Genomic DNA, 19,541 nt, shown 5'->3' with positions numbered 1-19,541 from the left:
TTTGCCGTGTGGCTCCCTGAATCCCCACCCCACTGGCCAGGCAGCACAACCACCCCTGCTGCCCACGGCAGAGGCCGCTGAGGATGTGGGGGAAGGAGCCACAGCCCAGCCCCAAACCAAGCCTGGCCCCACCTCTTGAGCATCTGTCAGCCTCCAAGACCCTCTGGATAGAAGCAGGATCCTCTTGGGGCTGTTCCTGGCCAGGCAGGTGTGGGTTTCACCCTCTTGGACAGGAGAGCTCCGCAGGGCATCAGTGGGTGGGAAGGAGGGAGGTGAGGCTGGGGTCCTAGGTCATCACTGGGGACCTAAGCCCAGAGCAGTCACCCGAGGGTCTTGGGAATCATCACCGTTCTGTGCATGGGGACACAAATGCTCTGAGGTGCACAGAAGGCCGCCGTGGACAGCATCTGCCAGGGGGGTGTGGGCAGATCAGGATGTAGTGTTCCTCAAGAAAGGCACCGCCAGCAGCTTGATGACATGAGGAGGCAGGTGGCAGGGCTGGTGGGGTGGAGGTCCCAGCCCTCGATGCTACCAGAAGCTGGCTGTGGGGCAGTGTCGCTGTCCTCGGAAACAGTCTTAAAAGCAGTAGCTGTGGACGTCGCTCAGATGCTCTGTGCTTGCACCCTCAGGAGTGGCTGGTTTACCCCCGAGGACCCCGTGGGGAGACAGAAGAAGTGTCTCTGGGTGGGGGCAGAGCTGGAGCATCTGCCCCAGCCCTTGATGTGAACCCCAGCTGGCCATGGTGCCTTGGAGCTTGGGTAGGGTCCCTGCTCCGGCCTCAGTGTTGGGTGTCTAGAAGAGGGGATTTTAAAGCCTGCTTCATGGAATGGTGGAGATGAGCTGTGTCTTGAACAAATCCTGGCGTGGGAGCACCTGCTGGTTTGGCATCGGGCCACACCTGCAGCCTGAGCACTTTGGGGGCCGGGAACGTCCCGGCTCGGCCGTCTCCCTGGCACTGAGAGCCGGCAGACGTGTTCAGGTGCTGCTGCTTGCTGCGCAACTTTGCCCTCTCTGAGCTTGCGGCTCCCCCGTAAGACAGGAATGAATAATATAATTCCTTTTAGAAATCCTACAAATAAAGAAAAAACTAAGAGCCCCAATGAGAAAAACAGCAGAAGCTGGCCAGGCATCGTAGCTCACACCTGTAATCCCAGCACTTTGGGAGGCCAAGGTGGGCAGATCACGAGGTCAGGAGATCGAGACCATCCTGGCTAACAAGGTAAAACCATGTGTCTACTGAAAATAAAAAATTAGCGGGTCATGGTGGCAGGCGCCTGTAGTCCCAGCTACAGCTACTCGGGAGGCTGAGGCAGGAGAATGGTGTGAACCCAGGAGGCGGAGCTTGCAGTGAGCCGAGATCGCGCCTGCACTCCAGCCTGGGCGACAGAATCATGTCTCCCTAAATTCCAGTGTTGAGATCTGAACCCCCAGGACCTCAGTGGGACTGTGTTTGGAGACAGGCTGTCTACAGAGGTGATGATGTTAAAGTAGGTCACCAGGGTACCTGCTGTCTATAGTTGGTGCAAACTGTCGGCTGGGACCTCAGGGCTGTCAGAACAACAACCTGAGGACTGGATGGGTCTCCAGCAGCTGCCGAAACGACCACAAAATGGGTGCCTTACAACAGCAGAAATGTTCTCTCTCACCATTTTACAGGCCTGAAGTCAAAATCAAGCTGTCAGCAGGGCTGACTCCCTCTGGAGGCTTTAGGGTAGAATTCCTTTTGCCTCCAGCTTCTGGTGGCTCTAACATAGCTTGTGTTACCTTAGCTCACGCTCCCTCGTCCCACTTTGCCTCTGTCTTTAGGCGGTCTTCTCTCCAGTGTGTTCATATCTAAGTTTCCCTCTTCTCATAAGGACACCAGTCATATTGGATTGAGAGGCCATGCCAACCCAGAACAACCTCATCTTATCTTGATTCTGTCTGGAAAAGCTACTCCAAAAAAGTCCCAGGAATAGGCTCCAGGTGAATGTGAATTTGCAGGTGGAAGTTTGCAGCCCAAAACCTCCGCACACGGCTGTGGCCTTCTCACTCTCGTGGCTGGGTTCTGAGGGTATGTGTTAGTCTGTCCTCATGCTGCTGTAAACAGCTGCCTGAGGCTGGGTAATTTATAAAGAAAAAAGGTTTAATTGACTCACAGTTCCACATGGCTGGGGAGGCCTCAAGAAACTCACAATCATGGCAGGAGACGTCTCCTCACAGAGCGACGGGAGAGACAACGAGTGCCAAGCAAAGGGGAGAACCCCTCATAAAACCATCAGATCTCGTTCCTTTCACTATCACGAGAACAGCATGGAGGAAGCTGCCCCCATGATTTAATTATCTCCACCTGGTCCTGCCCGTGACTTGTGGGATTACAATTCAAGATGAGATTTTGGGTGTGGACACAGCCAAACCTTATCAGAGGCTAAGTATCTCAACACAAGGCCGGGGTGTGACATGTTTATGATCTAGCCTTGGAATTCACTCCAGCTCTATTCCATGGGTTGAGGCAGGTGCAAAAACCGGCCCAGGCCCATGGGAGGAGAGCTAGGCCCACTGCTGATGGATGGGCTGGTGCCACCAAATTCAGGGAGGACGAAGGCAGAGCAGTTACCTCCACCCTCCTCCGCATCAGAAGAAGAATAAAATAAAGGAGTTGAGGCTTACGAAGTTAGCTGCCCCGAGAACTGGTGTGGACTCATGGTGGCACTGGACACCAAGGCTGGGTTCAGTAAACTGTAAGTAAAAGAACTCCCTGTCCAGAGGTGGCCACCTACATAGGGAGATCCACCGACTCCATTACAATTTTTTTTTTTTTTTTTTTTTTGCAGACAGAGTCTCCTGTCGCCCAGGCTGGAGTGTAGTGGCGCAATCTTGGCTCACTACAACCACAACCTCCGCCTCCCAGGTTCAAGTAATTCTCCTGCCTCAGCCTCCCAAGTAGCTGGGATAACAGACATGAGCCACCACGCCTGGCTAATTTTTTTATTTTTAATAGAGACGGGGTTTCACCATGTTAGCCAGGCTGGTCTCGAACTCCCGACCTCAGATGATCTGCCTGCCTCGGCCTCTCAAAGTGCTGGGATTACAGGCATGAGCCACCGCTCCACGATCACAATATTTCTAAGATGCCAGCAGGGAACTAACTGCCAAATAAAAATTCTAAGAAAAATCGGGGACCTCGCCGCCCAGGCCCAGAGAAAGTTTCAACAAACTTGGGCCTTGGTTTTGGTGGCCTGGAGAGGTGAGGGACACAGACGTGAAGGAGCAGAGCCTGTCCAAAGCGGGGGTGTGGGGTGGGGGTGTCTCGGCTGGGACCTCCAAGGGTCTCCCTCATCCTCCTCTACTTCTGGGCAATGCGAGAAAGTGCCTTTAGCACAGAACAGAGGAACTCGAGCGAAGAAAACGTCCCCGGGAAGCCGTGGCCCAGATTTAGCCTGGATGGATCCGGGGCCCAGGTCAGCTTTTAGCTTAGAGAGGGGGCGGCTTCGCCCTGCCTCAGAGACCCGCCCAGACGATGCTCTCAAGGGCGGCAGATGGCAAGTGCAGGAGGAGGCCGGGAAGCGGAGCCAGCAGAAATAGAATCTGAGGTCCCCGCACCCACCTGAGGCTGCTGTTTCAGACGAGGCTGAAAGGCTTGTCCTTGCGCCCACCTTCCGCGCCGCGGGCCCCTCCCGCAAGGGGATGGCCCCGCCCGACAGGGGAGGCCCGCCCCCGGGTCCGGCCAATCCCCGCCAGGTAGTGCAGGTGGCCCCGCCCCACAGGACGGCTCTTCCCAGGATCCAGCCAATCCCCGTCAGGTAATGCCTGCGGCCCCGCCCCACAGGGGACGAGCCCGCGCACCTGCTTCCTCGCGGCCGAGGCGCCCGGGGCTGGGTCCCCGTCTCGTGGGGAGGAGCGGCCCAGGCACAACGTTCACTGAGCGCCTGCCATGAGCCCGCAGCCCTCGACCCAGGGGCGTCGTGAACGATATCGGTCCCGTAAGGGGACGGGCGACGCGGTGACAGGAGGCTCTCGGGGTGCCTCGCGCAGGTGCTCGGCCGGGCGGGACGCCGCCTCCTCCCTTGCTTCCACCAGGCCCCGCCCAGGCGCACAGGCCCCGCCCTCCTAAATTAGCCAGAGGCGGGGCCTGTGCCAAGCCCCGCCCCTAGCGTCACGGCCGCGGACCCCGGGCGGAGCCGGCTCCCGGCGGAAGCGCGCGGCGCGCGGGGAGGCCCGAACTGAGCGGCGGCGGCTGGAGAGCGCTGGGGACAGACAGGTAGCGCCGTCGCCCGCGGGGTCCGCAGCTCTGTCTGCCGGGCGAAGGGGCTCTGGTCGGGAGAGGGCTCAACGGGCGGAAGCGCGTGTCTAGAGAAGGGTGCGGTCGATAACCGGGGGCGCCCCTGGAAGGCCGAGGTACCCAGGCTGGATGGAGGGGCTGGAGGTGCGGGGGCGCCCGGCTGGAGGGACCTGGATCGCTGGGTGGGCGGACAGCTGATGGGGCCGAGGTCTCCAGGGTAGGGGGTGCCGAAGGTACCGGGGGCGCCCAGCCGGTGGGGGGGGGTCTCCAGGCTCGAGGGGTCCTGGGGACGCTGGGTGGGGGCCCGGGGAGAGAGCGGCTGGCGGGGCGCGGCCGTAGGTCCCTGACCCCCGCCCCCCGCAGGATGGGCAGCAGCTCGCTGTCCGAGGACTACCGCCTGTGCCTGGAGCGCGAGCTGCGACGGGGCCGCGCGGGCGTGTGCGGGGACCCCTCGCTGCGCGCGGTGCTCTGGCAGATCCTGGTGGAGGACTTCGACCTGCACGGGGCGCTGCAGGACGACGCGCTGGCGCTGCTCACCGACGGGCTGTGGGGCCGCGCCGACCTGGCGCCCGCGCTACGCGGCCTGGCCCGCGCCTTCGAGCTGCTGGAACTCGCCGCGGTGCACCTGTACCTGCTGCCCTGGAGGAAGGAGTTCACCACCATCAAGGTAGGCGGAGGTCAGGAGGAGCGCGCCCCTCGTCCTGGCCTGCGGGTCGCGGGGCCGTCGACTGTGGGGGACCACGCCTTTCGGGGGAGAGGTATCCTCAGTGCCCGGTGGGCTTCTCAAGGCTCCGAGCGCTGAGGGGTCGTGGGCGTGTGGGGGCACCCACTCCTAGGGCTGAGATCATGGGGTGGGCGAGGGCAGGCTGGGTGCTGCCTACGGGGTCCTGCCCTGAGAGCTTGCGTCAGTGTCTTCCCTAAGAGGCCTCGCGGCTCCAGTTGCCATGGAAATATTAGGACAGGGGCACAGAAGGGATTTGAGGTCTCGTGGTCATCCTAGTTCCTCTAGGATATGGGCCAATCCCATTTGCAGAGGAGGACAGCAGATGGGTGCATCCCTGTGAAGTCTCAGGGCTGGCACAGACCTAGTGAACTCCTCGGCCTGGGGCCGGAGGCTGTGCCCAGGGCTGGAGGCTGTGCCCTATGGCTGGCCTGGCCCCTCTAGGTGAGCTCCTGGCGGCAGGAGGGGGCAGGGCCGCCGGGAGCTCTGAGCTAATTCGGAAGAGTAGGAAGCCGATGACGTTACTGCGCACGTGGGCGAGCTACGCCTCCGCCGGTTGCCATGGCAGCGGCCGTCTCTCCGCGGCTCCCCGGGGACACCTGCTGGTCGGAGGGGCCAGGACTCTCATTCATGAGAGAGACGGACAGGCCCGCCCTTGAGGCCTCCCAGCGGGGCAGGGCAGGGGAATAACCGGCTTCAGTGCTGGGCAGCCCTGGTTTGGACCTAGTCCTGCTGCCTCCTGGCCTCGAGGCCTTGGCCAAGTTAGCTAATCTCAGCCCCTTTCCTCCCCTGAGACAGGGACACAAGAACAGTCCAGTTCATGGGGCCAGAGGAATGAATCGAAGCCCCGAGCTGAGTGCTGCAGGCCCTGGGTGTTCCACACATGGGCCGTGTCATGCCATTAGATGCTGGGAGTGCCTGAGTTAGGGAATTTTAGTCAGGAGACGCTCGCAGTGATTGTCCTGAGGTTCCTTTAGTTCTTCACTTAACTGTAGGCTAGAAAGCACTCACCCTTGGCCGGGCGCGGTGGCTCACGCCTGTAATCCCAGCACTTTGGGAGGCCGAGGTGGGCGGATCATGAGGCCAGGGGTTCGAGACCAGCCTAACCAACATGGTGAAACCCCATCTCTATTAAAAAATACAAAAATTAGCCGGGCGCGGTGGCTCACGCCTGTAATCCCAGCACTTTGGGAGGCTGAGACAGGCGGATCACGAGGTCAGGAGATCGAGACCATCCTGGCTAATACGGTGAAACCCCGTCTCTACTAAAAATATAAAAAGAAATTAGCCAGGCGTGGTGGCGGGCGCCTGTAGTCCCAGCTACACGGGAGGCTGAGGCAGGAGAATGGCATGAACCCGGAAGCCAGAGCTCGCAGTGAGCTGAGATCCGGCCACTGCACTCCAGCCTGGGCAACAGAGCGAGACTCCGTCTCAAAAAAAAAAAAAAAAAAAACAAAAATTAGCCGGGTGTGGTGGTGGCGCCTGTAACCCCAGCTACTCAGGAGGCTGAGGCAGGAGAATCACTTGAACCTGGGAGGTGGAGGTTGCAGTGAGCCGAGATTGTGCCATTGCACTCTAGCCTGGTGACAGAGCGAGACTTCGTCTCAAAGAAGAAAAAAAAGAAAGCACTCACCCTTCTGCTATCCCATGGCTGTCAGCCCAGTGCACAGACAGCCTCTGTAGGGCTCTGAAAACAGATGCTACACCCCCGTGGTGGAATACTACACAGCAGGGGAAATGAATGCTACAGCTTCCGTCCTGATCTTCTAGAATATAATGGAAAAGAACAAAGTTCAGAACAGCACGTTTAAGAGGCTACCTGTCTAGCTTTGGTTAGAAACCTTACAAAGAAAAGAGGTGAAAAAAAACGGGGGTGGGCTACCTCATAAGAGGGGCAAACAAAATCTGTATGGGCAAATACATTCAAAACTAGATTAGGCCATCTCCACGGGTGAAGGGAGTGGTGGGAACCCAGAACAGTGGAATTTCTCAGTAAGCTCTTTAGTTTGTTCTGATTCGTGAGCCAGGTTAATGTATTAGTTGTTTTTTCCATTAAATTTTAAGAAATTCGGCCGGGCGTGGTGGCTCACACCTGTAATTCCAGCACTTGGGAGGCCAAGGCGGGGAGGGGGGGGATCATGAGGTTAAGAGATTAAGACCTTCCTGGTCAACATGGTGAAACCTCGTCTCTACTAAATATACAAAAATTAGCGGGGCGTGGTGGCGTGCACCTGTAATCCCAGCTACTCGGGAGGCCGAGGCAGGAGGATTGCTTGAACCTGGGAGGCAGAGGTTATAGTGAGCTGAGATTGCACCACTGCACTCCAGACAGTGCACCAGTGGTCTGCACTTTTGAGACTCTGTCTCAAAACAACAACAACAACAACAACAACAACAAATTCTCGTGTTTGGGCCTGGCCCAGACTGACTAAGCCTAGTCTCTGGGGTTGGGCCTGAGCATCAGAAGCTGCCAAGGCCTGAGCCGACAGATCCCGGACCCACTGTATCCTAGGGTCCGGCCTATGGGAGGGTGGGCAGCACTGACCGGGCCGCTCCCTTGCAGACATTTTCCGGGGGCTACGTGCACGTGCTGAAGGGTGTGCTCTCAGACGACCTCCTCCTGAAGAGCTTCCAGAAGATGGGCTACGTGCGCAGGGACAGCCACCGGCTCATGGTGACCGCCCTGCCCCCCGCCTGCCAGCTGGTGCAGGTGGCCCTGGGCTGCTTCGCTCTCCGGCTGGAGTGTGAGATCCTGGGCGAGGTGCTGGCCCAGCTGGGCACCAGTGTACTACCAGCTGAGGAGCTGCTGCAGGCACGGCGTGCCAGCGGGGACGTGGCTTCCTGTGTGGCCTGGCTGCAGCAGCGGCTGGCCCAGGATGAGGAGCCTCCACCCCTGCCCCCCCGAGGCTCCCCTGCTGCTTACAGGGCCCCACTGGACTTATATCGGGACCTGCAGGAGGACGAGGGGTCGGAGGACGCCAGCCTGTACGGGGAGCCGTCACCAGGCCCTGACTCGCCCTCGGCAGAGGTGGCCTACAGGCCGCCACTGTGGGAGCAGAGTGCCAAACTGTGGGGCACTGGGGGCCGGGCCTGGGAGCCCCCAGCTGAGGAGCTGCCACAGGCCAGCAGCCCACCCTATGGGGCCTTGGAGGAGGGGCTAGAACCAGAACCCTCCGCCTTCTCCTTTGTTTCTCTGCGACGTGAGCTGAGTAGGCCTGGGGACCTGGCCACCCCTGAAAGCTCTGCAGGGGCCAGCCCGAGGCGTATTCGGGCAGAGGGGGTACCGGCCTCAGCCTATAGGTCTGTCTCTGAGCCCCCAGGCTACCAGGCACACAGCTGCCTGTCCCCTGGCGCCCTGCCCACCCTCTGCTGTGACACCTGTCGCCAGCTGCACGCTGCCCACTGTGCAGCCCTGCCCGCCTGCCGCCCGGGCCACTCGCTGCGTGTGCTGCTTGGCGACGCCCAGCGGCGCTTGTGGCTGCAGCGTGCACAGATGGACACTCTGCTCTACAGTAGTCCCGGGGCCCGGCCCTAGGCCAGCGGGGCCCCAGGTCAAGGGCTCTTGGGAGACAGCTCCCGTGGTGCTTTTCTCTTTGCTGGCGAGGGGTCTGGGCCTCTGGTCGCCTTGTCCCTGGGGGAGTTCTGGGCACAGCAGGGGGTTGAAGAGTCCAGGCCAACCCCTGCTGGAGGTGGGACTCTGTCCATGGAAAGCTCCAAGGGCAGCAGGCCTAAGCTGGCCCGCAGGAGCCTTTCCACATTTCCCCGCCCTCGGAACCCAGATGCCCACATGTGCTGGGCAGAGGGGTCCAGCCTGTTCCAGCCAGTGCCTGAACCTGTCTCTGAGAAGGACCCTGTGCCCCAAGGCCTGCGGCTCCGGGCCCGCTCCCTGCAGTACGGGGCTCAGGACTTGGTCCTCCACGTGTCCCAGGGATTCTCCACACGGGTGTCCTCAAGGGCCTGTTGGTGACACTGAGGTCCCCCCGCCAAGCTCTGCTGGGGCCGATCTGGGGGGCTCTGCTGGGTGCATGGCTGACCTGGCTTCGGGGACCCCAGCCCTCCCCTTGGGTGGCTCAGCAGCTGGGCCCACAGACAGGAAAGGACCTGACCTCAAACCAGATGTGGAGGTGCCCGAGAGCCGCAGGAACAGGCCGCAGTAGACGGCTGGGAAGGCCTGAGCGTCCCTGCTGCTGGGCGGAGGGGCTGTAGGCAGGACACCCAGGCGGCTGGGTCTTGGTCAGTCCAGTGGTAACAATGCCCCTCCCCTCCCCTTGGGTGCAGCCCACAGGCCGGAGAGAAGATGGCTCCGCCCTAACCTCGGGTCTGGCGAGGGAGGGGGCAGGGTGCATCCACTGGAAGCTGAGCCTGCTCTCCCTACCCTCCTCCCCACCCTCTTCCTCCCCAGCACACAGAGGGATGGTCAGCATCAGAGCACATTAAACGCTGGTGAAACCATGTCTGTTAAGAAAGCTTTTATCCAACAAGAGCCTACAGTTTTGCTCAGCATCTGAGCCATGACCCCCTGTTGGGGCCCCCGTGGAGAGCAGGGATATAGCTCAGCCCCCAGCCCAGGGCTCTCGGTGGTCTTGGGGCATCCTCAATTGTGGCTCCCACCCCACACCTTGTCCCTCTTGTCCTCATCTGGAGTCCTGCCAGGCCCACCTGGGGTCACCACAGCCGACCCATGCACAGGGCACCCCAGGCAACTGAGGGGGGATACAAAGGTCTTCTGGGCCCGCTGATCCCAGGCCAGCGTCCACCACAACTCGAAGATAGTGGGGGGACTGCAGCCGCCACTCCTCCCAGGAAGCAGTGGTCCCGTGCTTCCAGTACAGCGAGGAGGAGAGCCGCACGAGACCCCTCAGTGGTCCCATGTTTCCAACACAGCAGGACCCCTGCGGCCACGGATGGGGCCGCCAGACCCGCCCTTCCACGGGTGCCCCCGTGTCACCCTGCATTCATGCCCTGCCTGTTTTTGGGAGCAGTAGTGGGTTCAGGGCAGACAGTGGGAGGAAGTCAGTCAAGGGGATGAGCTGGGTCCCAGGCACCTCGTCAGCTCCTAGCACCCTTCACGGACACCGCCGCCCGAAAGACATGGTGTGGGAATACAGGCGTATGCCAGGCCCACCGTCAGGGTTTACAGCGCTTGCTCTGGCCTTCAGAGGTGGCCGGGGCGGCCCGCTTGTTGCGGTGGTGGGGGAAGGTGGGCATGAGCTCCGGCTCACAGGCTGCAGGGAGAAGGGTGGCTCAGTGCTGGGCGGGGCAGGGCCCCAGATAGGGGAAGCAGGCCCAGGTCTGAGTCCAGCTCTGCCTCTGGACCTGGCCCTCGGCTGTCTGTGCCTCCACATGCCCCTGTCCTCTTACCCTAGAAAGGGGGTGCCGTCAGTGAGGGCACCAGGCCAATTCTCCACCACCCACCCCTGGCGAAACGGGCTCCCAGCCGTTTTTGCTCCCCGCAGAGCGAGTCTGAGGAACCCTGGACACTCACGTAGGGGCTTCTCCTTGAAGTAGGAGCTCTCCAGGCAGTCCCCGGCCGTCGCCCTGGAGGAGGCAGCCTGCATTAGTGCGACTCGTGAGTCCGGCTTCCTCGTCTCCCACCCAGCTGAGCAGCTGTGATTGAAGTTCTCAAAGGAAGCCTGGTGGCCAGAAACCGCTGAGCGGCTGTGCCTGGGGAGCGGCCTCTCCGCCGCAGTGAGGCTGGGCTCTGGGAAACGGTCTCGACAGTGCGGGTGGTGGGGGCCCTGCCCCCCGGGCAGAGACAGCACCTTTTCTTCGGGTCGTACATGAACAGGAAGTGCAGCAGGCGCAGACCGGCCTCCGAGAGCCACGGGAACTTGTGCTTCAGGTTGTTGTAGGGCTGCTTCCGGAGACTGTACTGGCCGACCAGCGGCAGCTTGGAAAAGCCCTATGGGAGGCAGGAGCTGAGGCGCAGAGGGCGTGGGCACGGGCAGGGGGCTGCGGGTCTGCCCAGGACACCCACCGGCCAGATGTTCTCACTGGGCGTCCCCAGCAGCTGCACGATCAAGTCGATCTGGTGGATCTCAGACGTGCCAGGGAGAAGGGGCTTGTGCGCCAGCAGCTCGGCCAGGATGCAACCCACGGCCCTGCGGAGAACAGCGGACCTCACTACGGCCAGACCTCTGCTGACCCCGCCAGCGCGAGGCACGCTGGGTCAGGGACACTGTGAAGGATAGGCAGGGACCACTGGCTCCCCACGCGGGCCCTGCAGGCCTCCCGGGGTGACAAGGGCAGAGGCAGGCGTGCCTCCTGCAGACCTCTGTGCTCCACAGCAAGCTAAGTTCTCACACCTCCTCCTGGGTTCCCAGGCTCAGGCCCACCTCCCTGGGAGTGGGAGGCTGGCAAAGACCCCACTGCAGTCCTGCCCCTCCCTGAGGCTGAGCTCAGGAACCAGGTGCCCCAGCTCCCGTCCCAGCCCTTCCAGAGGACCCGGGAGCAGTAACCGCTCCTCACCACATGTCGATGCTGGTGGTCTGCGTGGTGGTTCCCAACAGCAGTTCGGGGGCTCGGTACCTGCACAAAGCAGCACCCACCTCAGTACGGCCGGCTCCTCTCCCCCAGCCCAGGCCTCCACAGGACACAGCCTCCCTGAGAGCCTGTGGTGACCTGGAAACCTGTCCCAACTGGGAGCACCCTCTGCCCCAAGCCCTGCAGATCTAGGTGGCGCACACAGCAATGGCTGCCGGTGGCGGCACGTGCAGCGGCGTCCTGAGAGTCGCAGGGACCACAGACCCTCAGCACACAGCCACACCAGCCACCACCAACCTGTTCTCAGATGGGGACGACACGACATGTGGCGTCCTGACCTGTGTCTGACCAACTCTGATGTTCAGCCCTTGCTAAGCATGGCCCTGTCTGGCTGAAAGTATCCAAGAGGAAGAACCAGGGAAACCATGCAAGCTGCCCATCCTTCAGTCGGAAGCGGCCTTCCCTCCAGAGACGGTTTCCCGGCCACAGTGCGAGGTGTGTCTCAGCTAGGCAGGTCCCTTGACGCCACTGAGCCCGGCTCTCACCATTTTGTGGGACAGCCCTGCTGTGTCCTGGAGGCTGTCCTAGACCCAGCGTTTATGAGTTTGCACAAACCCTATAGCTTAACATTCCCAAGGCCATTTGCGGCTTCAGACTGACGTCGCAAGGAGCCCTCCACCAGGCAGGCCTGGTCCCCAGGGGCCACCACGCTTCAGAAGGACTTACCAGAGAGTGACCACCTTGGGGGTCATTGGCTTTACTGGGACGCCATAGGCCCGGGCCAAGCCGAAATCCGCTGTAGCAGAAAGGGGAGTGTGTGTCACCAAGTGAGAGCTGACAATCTAGGGACAGGGCCTGGCACAAGTTGCACCCACCTGTCTTCACACAGCCCTTGTCAGTCATGAGCAAGTTGGAAACCTTCAGGTCCCTGTGATAGAAAAACAGTGGCAGGTGGTTCCCAGAGGGCGAGGGTCACCGGGGGGATGAGACCTCCCCCACGGCACTGATGCCCACACCAGAGGGCGAGGGCCACCGGGGGATAAGACCACTCCCACAGCACCGATGTCCATAGACTTCCTGCACATTTTCTCATGTTTGGGCTTTTTAGTATCTTTCTTTTTTTTTGAGACAGAGTCTCGTACTGTTGCCCAGGCTGGAGTGCAATGGCGCGATCTCGGCTCACTGCAAGCTCCACCTCCCGGGTTTACGCCATTCTCCTGCCTCAGCCTCCTGAGCGGCTGAGACTACAGGCACCCGCCACCAAGCCCAGCTAATTTTTTTTTTTATTTTTAGTAGAGACGGGGTTTCACCGTGTTAGCCAGGATGGTCTCGATCTCCTGACCTCGTGATCCGCCCGCCTCAGCCTCTCAAAGTGCTGGGATTACAGGCATGAGCCACCGCGCCCGGCCTAGTATCTTTATTATTTTTATTTTCATGAACCCATACATGCTCTTAATGTTTGAGCCTTTTAAAAATGGGAGTGCATGACCAGGCGCGGTGGCTCCCACCTGTAACCCCAGCACTTTGGGAGGCCGAGGCGGGTGGATCACTTGAGCCCAGGTGTTTGAGACCAGCCTGGCCAACACAGAGAGACCCCGTTTCTGTTTCAGAATAAAACACAAATGGAGTGGGCAGTGGGCAGCTGCTGCAGCTGGGAACCCTTGAGCTTTTAGTAACTTTCCATAGGAGGCAGCAGAGTCAGGCCTCAGCGGAATCTGTGCTTCCGACTCTGGCAAGCCGTCACCCACCTGTGGATGATGAAGTTCCTGTGCAGATACTGGAGGCCCCGGAGCACCTGCAGCACGATGCACTTGACCTGTGTAGAGGGTCAGAGGTGCCAGTCAGGCTGAGCCTGCAGGGAAGCCCGGCCCAGCCCGGCCACACCCACAGTGGCCAGCAGGACTGGCAGTCACAACAGCCCAGGAAACCAGTGCCCTCGCAAGGCTCTCGGCCCCAGGGCCGCATGCTCCCACCAGATGCCCCCACCACAGGAATTCTACCTCACTGAAGCTCACTGACACACTGGGAGGCGGAGGCAGAGGCAGCAGCAGCTCTGCAAATCCCCAGGTGGCCCTGTTTTGTTATAAATGTGCACCACAAGGGCCCATGAAGCCCATTCCCCCACCCCAGGCCCTCTGCCACGCACTTGGGCCTCCGAGAAGGGTGTTGGCATATTCTCCAGGAGGCTGGCCAGGTCCTGCTCACAGTAACCCATCACCAGGAAGATGCTAGAAGAAACAGAAGATGCATACCACCCTCCGGCCTTCTAAGGGGTCAAAGTGGACCCTCCCCTGCTGCAGGAGGGGACATGGGCAGGACAACCTGTGTCCGCCTCTGACAACGGGCTGGGCCAGGCAGTGAGGTGGGGCCATCTCTTCTCTGACAATCTCGTGCCCAGTGACACTCAGTCCTCACTCTGTGTGACACCTCTAGCCCAAGATCCATGCTCCCTGGGGCCCGATGCACAGAGCAGGAGACCGCGTACCTCTCCAGGTGGTTCCCCACAACCACCTCCTTCAGCTCCACGATGTTGGGGTGACGCAGGCGGAGCAGCAGTGTGATCTCCCGCAGGCTGCTGATGGGGATGCCTGGGGAGGGAGGCGGCCTCAGCGAGCCCCACCCCAGTGATGACGGGGACGCCCCGACCCCAGCCACTCCCGGGGCTTCATGAACACCTGATGCCAGTCGCTGCAGCTGTCCCCACCTCAGGGAAGATCAGGGAGACCCCAATAAGCACTTTTAACTCTTTCTTGACCAAATACGCATCAGCACCTCTAGCCACCATGGACATCCGTCTGGGGCGTGGCAGGGCCCTGCCTACACAGGCAGGTGCTGGGGGTGGAGGGGACAGCAGAGCTGAGCCTGCAGGAGGAGGAGGGGATGGAGACCGCAGAGCCCTCCCGGCAGACAGCTGAGGCCGCGTGTGGACCTGGGGGTGACGCGCTGGGCCACGCCAGAACCCGTCCAGAGGATGGCCCCCTACAGCCACCGTGCAGTCGCTCTGAGGAAACTTCAGGTAACTCACACCTTTCTGCCTCCTCCCAGCATGGGGTCCCAGCACCCCATCCTCCTGCTCACCATCCTCCTCCTTGTCACACCTTTCTGCCTCCTCCCAGTGTGGGGTCCCAGCACCCCATCTTCCTGCTCACCATCCTTCTCTTTGTCCATCCGTACCTTCTTCAGCGCGACAATCTCATCTGTCTGGGTGTCCCGGGCCCGATCTGCAATGGAAACGCGTTGGTGACGACGTCCATCTCGATGCCCCTCGTGGGCCCCCTAGTGCTGCACAGGAACCTCTCCATGAGCCACAGGGGTCCCCGTTCTCTCCTCTGACAACCTCCTGCCCGTGACACTCAATCCTCACTCTGTGCAACACCTGCAGCCCGAGACACCTGCTCTCTGGGGGGGTTTCCTCATTTGAACTGCGCAGGGGGTGCCCAGCTTTGCTCTGTGCTGGACCCTGGCCTCCAGCCACTCAGTTCTGTGGCTCCAGGCTCTCCCTGCGCGCCTCCTCGGCACGCAGATCACAGCTTTGAGCTCTTGTAATGTCCTAAAAGCAAGCAAGGTACTCTATGTAGAAAAAAGTGAACCTTATTTTGTGTGAAGATGGCTCTACACAACACCGTGCCAATGTGTGCAGCTTCCAGAATGATCTACGCCAATTTCACAGCTGTTATGAGCTTCAGTTGTGTGTGGTGGTTTTGGTTTTTTTGAGACAGGGTCTCCCTCTGTTGCCAAGGCTGGAGTGCGGTGGCGCGATCACAGCTCACTGCAGCCTCAAACTCCTAGGCTTCGCCGGGTGCAGTGGCTCGCACCTGTAATCCCAGTGCTTTGGGAGGCTGAGGCAGGAGGATCATTTGAGCCCAGAAGTTCAAGACCAGCCCGGGCAACATAGGGAGATCCCATCTCTACCAAAAATCAAAAAATCAGCCGGGTGTGATTCTGTACTCTTGTGGTCCCAGATACTCGGGAGGCTGAGGTGGGAGGATCACTTGAGCCTGGGAGGTCGAGGCTGCAGTGAGCTGTGGTGATGCCACTGCACTCCAGCCTGGGCAACAGAGCAAAACCCATCTCAAAAACAAACAAAAAGAAAAACCACCTGGGCTCAGGTGACCCCTCCAGAGTTGCTGAGGTTATAGACATGAGCATCGTGTCCAGCTCCTGCCGCTTCTGGAAAGTTCTGTATTTGATTTCTCTGACAGTTCTCTCTACTCTGCGTGACACATTTGGTTTATGGGCATTAGCAACTGGATGCTTCCGTTTATCCAGAAATGGTGTAACATTTGTGATGACTACACCAGGAATTAAAGTTGCGAACAAGTTTCTGCCCTGGTTTAGAGTACAGGGTCTGAGTCCCATCCAGCCCAACGCAGCTGCCGCTTCAACAGTCTCATCCCACACTGTCACAGCCACGAGCTGCGGCTACACGCTCTGGCCTTGGCCACTCACACACAATGCCGTAGGTACCCTCTCCAATGCGGTTCAGCTTCTCAAACTCCTTCACACTGCGGCATCGTCCCAGCTGAAAAAGAACGGTGTTGCCAGTGTGGAAATCTGGCAGCTGATGGAACAACTGAGGAAATTTCAAATGGAATTTGTACCAGGGAGCCCACTCACGTCTTGCTCACCAAGCAGAAAGGCAACCACATGTTCAGGCTGTTTTTTTTTTTTTTTTTGAGACGGAGTCTCACTCTGTCACCCAGGCTGGAGTGCAGTGGCGTGATCTTGGTTCACCGCAAGCTCCTCCTCCCGGGTTCCCGCCATTCTCCTGCCTCAGCCTCCCGAGGAGCTAGGACTACAGACACCCACCACCCTGCCCAGCTAATTTTTTTTTTTTTTTGTATTTTTACTAGAGACGGGGTTTCACTGTGTTAGCCAGGATGGTCTCAATCTCCCCTGACCTCATGATCCACCCGCCTCAGCCTCCCAAAGTGCTGGGATTACAGGCGTGAGCCACCACGCCCGGACTTTTTTCTTTTTTTGAGACTGAGTCTCACTCTGTTGCCCAGGCTGGAGTGCAGTGGCAAGATCTTGGTTCACTGTAAGCTCCACCTCCTGGGTTCAAGTGATTCTCCAGCATCAGCCTCCTGAGTAGCTGGGACTACAGGCACGTGCCACAACCGGCCAATTTTCTATTTTTAGTAGAGACGGGGTCCGTGTGAAGAGACCACCAAACAGGCTTTGTGCGAGCAATAAAGCTTTTTAATCACCTGGGTGCGGGCGGGCTGAGTCCGAAAAGAGAGTCAGCGAAGGGAGATAAGGGTGGGGCCGTTTTATAGGATTTGGGTAGGTAAAGGAAAATTACAGTAGAAAGGGGGTTGTTCTCTGGTGGGCAGGAGTGGGGGTCACAAGGCGCTCAGTGGGGTAGTTTTTCAGCCAGGATGAGCCAGGAAAGGGAATTTCACAAGGTAATGTCATCACTTAGGGCAAGGACCAGCCATTTTCACTTCTTTTGTGATTTTTCAGTTACTTCAGGCCATCTGGGCGTATAGGTGCAAGTCACGGGATGCAATGGCTTGACTTGGGCTCAGAGGCCTGACACTGATTCACCCACCTCAGCCTCCCAGAGTGCTAGGATTACAAGCGTGAGCCACCGTGCCTCGCCTCTTGGGTTTTTCTGATGAGAAAAGGTGGTGACGATACTGGGCCAATGCTTTGCAAGAAATATCAGAGGCGGCCACTCAGATACTCCCTTTCAATCCCATGTACAAAACTACATCCGCGGCAGAGGCTGCTGTCCCAGCATCCCTATGTCACTACCTCCTGTAAGATATGAAACGCTACCCAGTGGCATCTGGCCTTGGGATGTGAGCTGAAGGGACTGTGTGACTTCCAGGTGAAAGGAAGCTTTCACCTCTCCTCGCCTCAGTGACGGGAAGACAAACAGAACCAGAATGCCTGGCCCACCTGTGCAAAAAAACTGCTTCTCTCCAGAATGTTAGGGGAGAGTGAAGAAAGGCATCATCTTAAGGCCCTATATTTTGGGGTCTCTGTCCTAGTAGAGTCTGTGCCGTTCTCCATGGATCTAACAAGCACATGTAGGAAGGGGGGACGTGGCTCATGCCTGTAATCCCAGCACTTTGGGAGGCCGAGGCGGGCAGATCACGAGGTCCAGAGATGGAGACCATCCTGGCGAACATGGTGAAACCCCATTAACTCTATTAAAAATATGAAAAAATTAGCCGGGCGTGGTGACAGGCACCTGTAGTTCCAGCTACCCGGGAGGCTGAGGCAGGAGAATGGCGTGAACCCGGGAGGTGCAGCTTGCAGTGAGCTAAGACTGCGTCACTGCACTCAAGCCTGGGTGACAGAGCGACTCCGTCTCCAAAAAAAAAAGAAAAAAGCACATGTACCAAAGTCTGAAACCTCACGGCCCCATTTCCCGGCTTCCCTTCTCTTAACCCTCAGTCTCAAACCTGGGCTCAAGCAATCCTCCCACTTCAGCCTCCCAGACTGCTGAGATTACAGGTGTGAGCCACTGGCTGGCCTTTGTTCTCATTCTGATTCTTTCCTGACACCTGGAGACCGAGTCAGAAGCATCTGGCCTGGCACTCACTGATGGCCTAGCCTCAACCTCCCTTTCCTGCCTTAATCCCTCTTCTCACATCCTCTGCTTGTGCTCTTCTCCACACCCTTCTTATTTCTGGGTGTCCAAATCCTTTTTTTTTTTTTTTTTTTTTTTTTTTTGAGACTGAGTCTCACGCTGTTGCCCAGGCTGGAGTGCAGTGGCGCGATCTCGGCTCACTGCAAGCTCCGCCTCCTGGGTTCACGCCATTCTCCTGCCTCAGCCTCCTGAGTAGCTGGGACTACAGGCGCCCGCCACCGCGCCCGGCTAATTTTTTGTATTTTTAGTAGAGACGGGGTTTCACTGTGGTCTCGATCTCCTGACCTTGTGATCCGCCCGCCTCGGCCTCCCAAAGTGCTGGGATTACAGGCTTGAGCCACCGCGCCCGGCCAATGGGTGTCCAAATCCTTGTCACATTTCCTGAACTCAAAGAAAGGCCATGCCAGGCCGGATGCGGTGGCTCACGCCTGTAATTCCAGCACTTTGGGAGGCCAAGGCGGGAAAATCACTTGAGCCCAGGAGGCTGACGATGCACCGAGCCCTGATCATGCCACTACATTCTAGCCTGGGCGAGAGCGCGAGACTCTGTCTCAAAAAAAAAAAAAAGGATAAGGCCAAATCACTACTTCACCCGAGTCCAGCACGGGACTCAACGCGGTGAGCGCCTGCTGCGCGTCTGAATGAGCCAAGTGTGGCTCCTGTTGTCATCCAGCCACGATCTGTTAATGATTCTTACTGAACACGTGGCTTGTCCTCTCAGAGCACCAGCCAGCAGTTAAAACACAAACCAGCGGCCAAAGTTCAAGCCTGTCCGCCCCCACCAGCCGTGCACCTGGGCGACATCGCCCAACGCCCCGAGGCTCCCTCCTGGTCTCTGCAGACGGAGGCACCGGCACCTCTGCAAGGGCCGCGCGCCAGGGCTCGCGTGAAGCCGCCAGGCAGCGCCGGAGCCCGCTCGATGCAGCCCAACCCCAGCGGGAGCCTTCAAGCCCCAACTCGTCGCGCGAGTACATTTTTCACAGAAGCAAGCGGCTCGCGGCTCAGCCTGCAAAGCCCGGCCCGGGAGCTGAGCTGGAACCCGGAGCCTGCTCTTCCCACGGCGCGGGCCCGTCTCTCTGCGGGCGCGAGGCATCCCCGAGCCCGCCCCGGCCCCCCGAGATCTCCGGGGACCGCCCGTCCGAGTCCCGAGCCCGCCCCGGCCCCCCGAGATCTCCGGGGACCGCCCGTCCGAGGCCCGAGCCCGCCCCGCCCTCCGCCCCCGCCGCGGGGAACTCTGGGACTGTCGCTCCGGCCCGTGCCGGAAGCTTCGGCGCGGCAGCGCGACACGAGACTCCCCAGTTCCGGCCAAGCAGTGCCGCTAGCGAAGCGCGCAGAGCTGCCCGGGTGGCCCCCCGCGCACCCTGTGTTCCGGAGGCACCGTGAAGAAGCCCTCTTTACGAATACACTTCAGACGGATCTGCTCCGACTCTAGGTCTGGCTCCGCCATGCCCAGCGCTGGCCACGCCTCCTGT

General features: G+C 59.5%; 2 protein-coding genes across 52 annotated transcripts in view; one reads left to right on the top strand and one right to left on the bottom strand.

Annotated features, from left to right (window-relative positions):
* Nucleotides 1–4,169: 4,169 nt before the first annotated feature.
* Nucleotides 4,170–9,434, top strand: SPATA2L (spermatogenesis associated 2 like). 2 transcript variants are annotated; one of them, XM_005592825.4, is made up of 3 exons: nucleotides 4,170–4,240; nucleotides 4,625–4,928; nucleotides 7,546–9,434. In XM_005592825.4, the coding sequence occupies exons 2-3, from the start codon at nucleotides 4,626–4,628 to the stop codon at nucleotides 8,515–8,517; spliced, it is 1,275 nt and encodes a 424-aa protein (XP_005592882.1). In that variant the 5' UTR covers nucleotides 4,170–4,240; nucleotide 4,625; the 3' UTR covers nucleotides 8,518–9,434. The 2 variants fall into 2 exon arrangements, with proteins under 2 accessions (XP_005592882.1, XP_005592883.1); XM_005592826.4 differs by having other exon boundaries at nucleotides 4,170–4,377.
* A 2-nt stretch (nucleotides 9,435–9,436) lies between these two features.
* CDK10 (cyclin dependent kinase 10) overlaps nucleotides 9,437–19,541 on the bottom strand; it is a 36,498-nt gene continuing 26,393 nt past the window's right edge. Inside the window, exons 1-14 of one of the 50 annotated variants that reach the window (XM_074028127.1) lie at nucleotides 19,430–19,537; nucleotides 15,915–15,987; nucleotides 14,615–14,686; nucleotides 14,141–14,297; nucleotides 13,951–14,053; nucleotides 13,612–13,693; nucleotides 13,214–13,281; nucleotides 12,341–12,393; nucleotides 12,192–12,261; nucleotides 11,451–11,510; nucleotides 10,960–11,083; nucleotides 10,745–10,884; nucleotides 10,468–10,520; nucleotides 9,437–10,344 (exon numbers count right to left, since the gene is read on the bottom strand). In XM_074028127.1, coding sequence (XP_073884228.1) covers nucleotides 10,340–10,344; nucleotides 10,468–10,520; nucleotides 10,745–10,884; nucleotides 10,960–11,083; nucleotides 11,451–11,510; nucleotides 12,192–12,261; nucleotides 12,341–12,393; nucleotides 13,214–13,281; nucleotides 13,612–13,680 — 642 coding nt within the window. In that variant the 5' untranslated portion in view covers nucleotides 13,681–13,693; nucleotides 13,951–14,053; nucleotides 14,141–14,297; ... (1 more) ...; nucleotides 15,915–15,987; nucleotides 19,430–19,537 and the 3' untranslated portion in view covers nucleotides 9,437–10,339. Of the gene's footprint in view, nucleotides 10,345–10,467; nucleotides 10,885–10,959; nucleotides 11,084–11,450; nucleotides 11,511–12,191; nucleotides 12,262–12,340; nucleotides 12,394–13,213; nucleotides 13,282–13,611; nucleotides 13,694–13,950; nucleotides 14,054–14,140; nucleotides 14,328–14,614; nucleotides 14,687–15,914; nucleotides 15,988–19,429; nucleotides 19,538–19,541 lie in introns of those variants that run through there. The other 49 variants (XM_074028118.1, XM_074028120.1, XM_074028122.1 and 46 more) reach the window with 49 other exon arrangements.

Source organism: Macaca fascicularis, chromosome 20 (genome assembly GCF_037993035.2).
Source record: "Macaca fascicularis isolate 582-1 chromosome 20, T2T-MFA8v1.1".
Lineage (NCBI taxonomy): Eukaryota > Metazoa > Chordata > Mammalia > Primates > Cercopithecidae > Macaca > Macaca fascicularis.
Note: the sequence above shows the minus strand (reverse complement) of the source record. Positions and strands in the feature narration are given on the sequence as shown.

What these genes read in the sequence shown, in the direction of transcription:
- SPATA2L (XM_005592825.4), top strand. Translation starts at nt 4,626, where the DNA reads ATGGGCAGCAGCTCGCTGTCCGAGGACTACCGCCTGTGCCTGGAGCGC. An exon ending in AGGAGTTCACCACCATCAAG is followed by an intron (nt 4,929 to 7,545) that starts GTAGGCGGAGGT and finishes GCTCCCTTGCAG; the next exon opens with ACATTTTCCGGGGGCTACGT.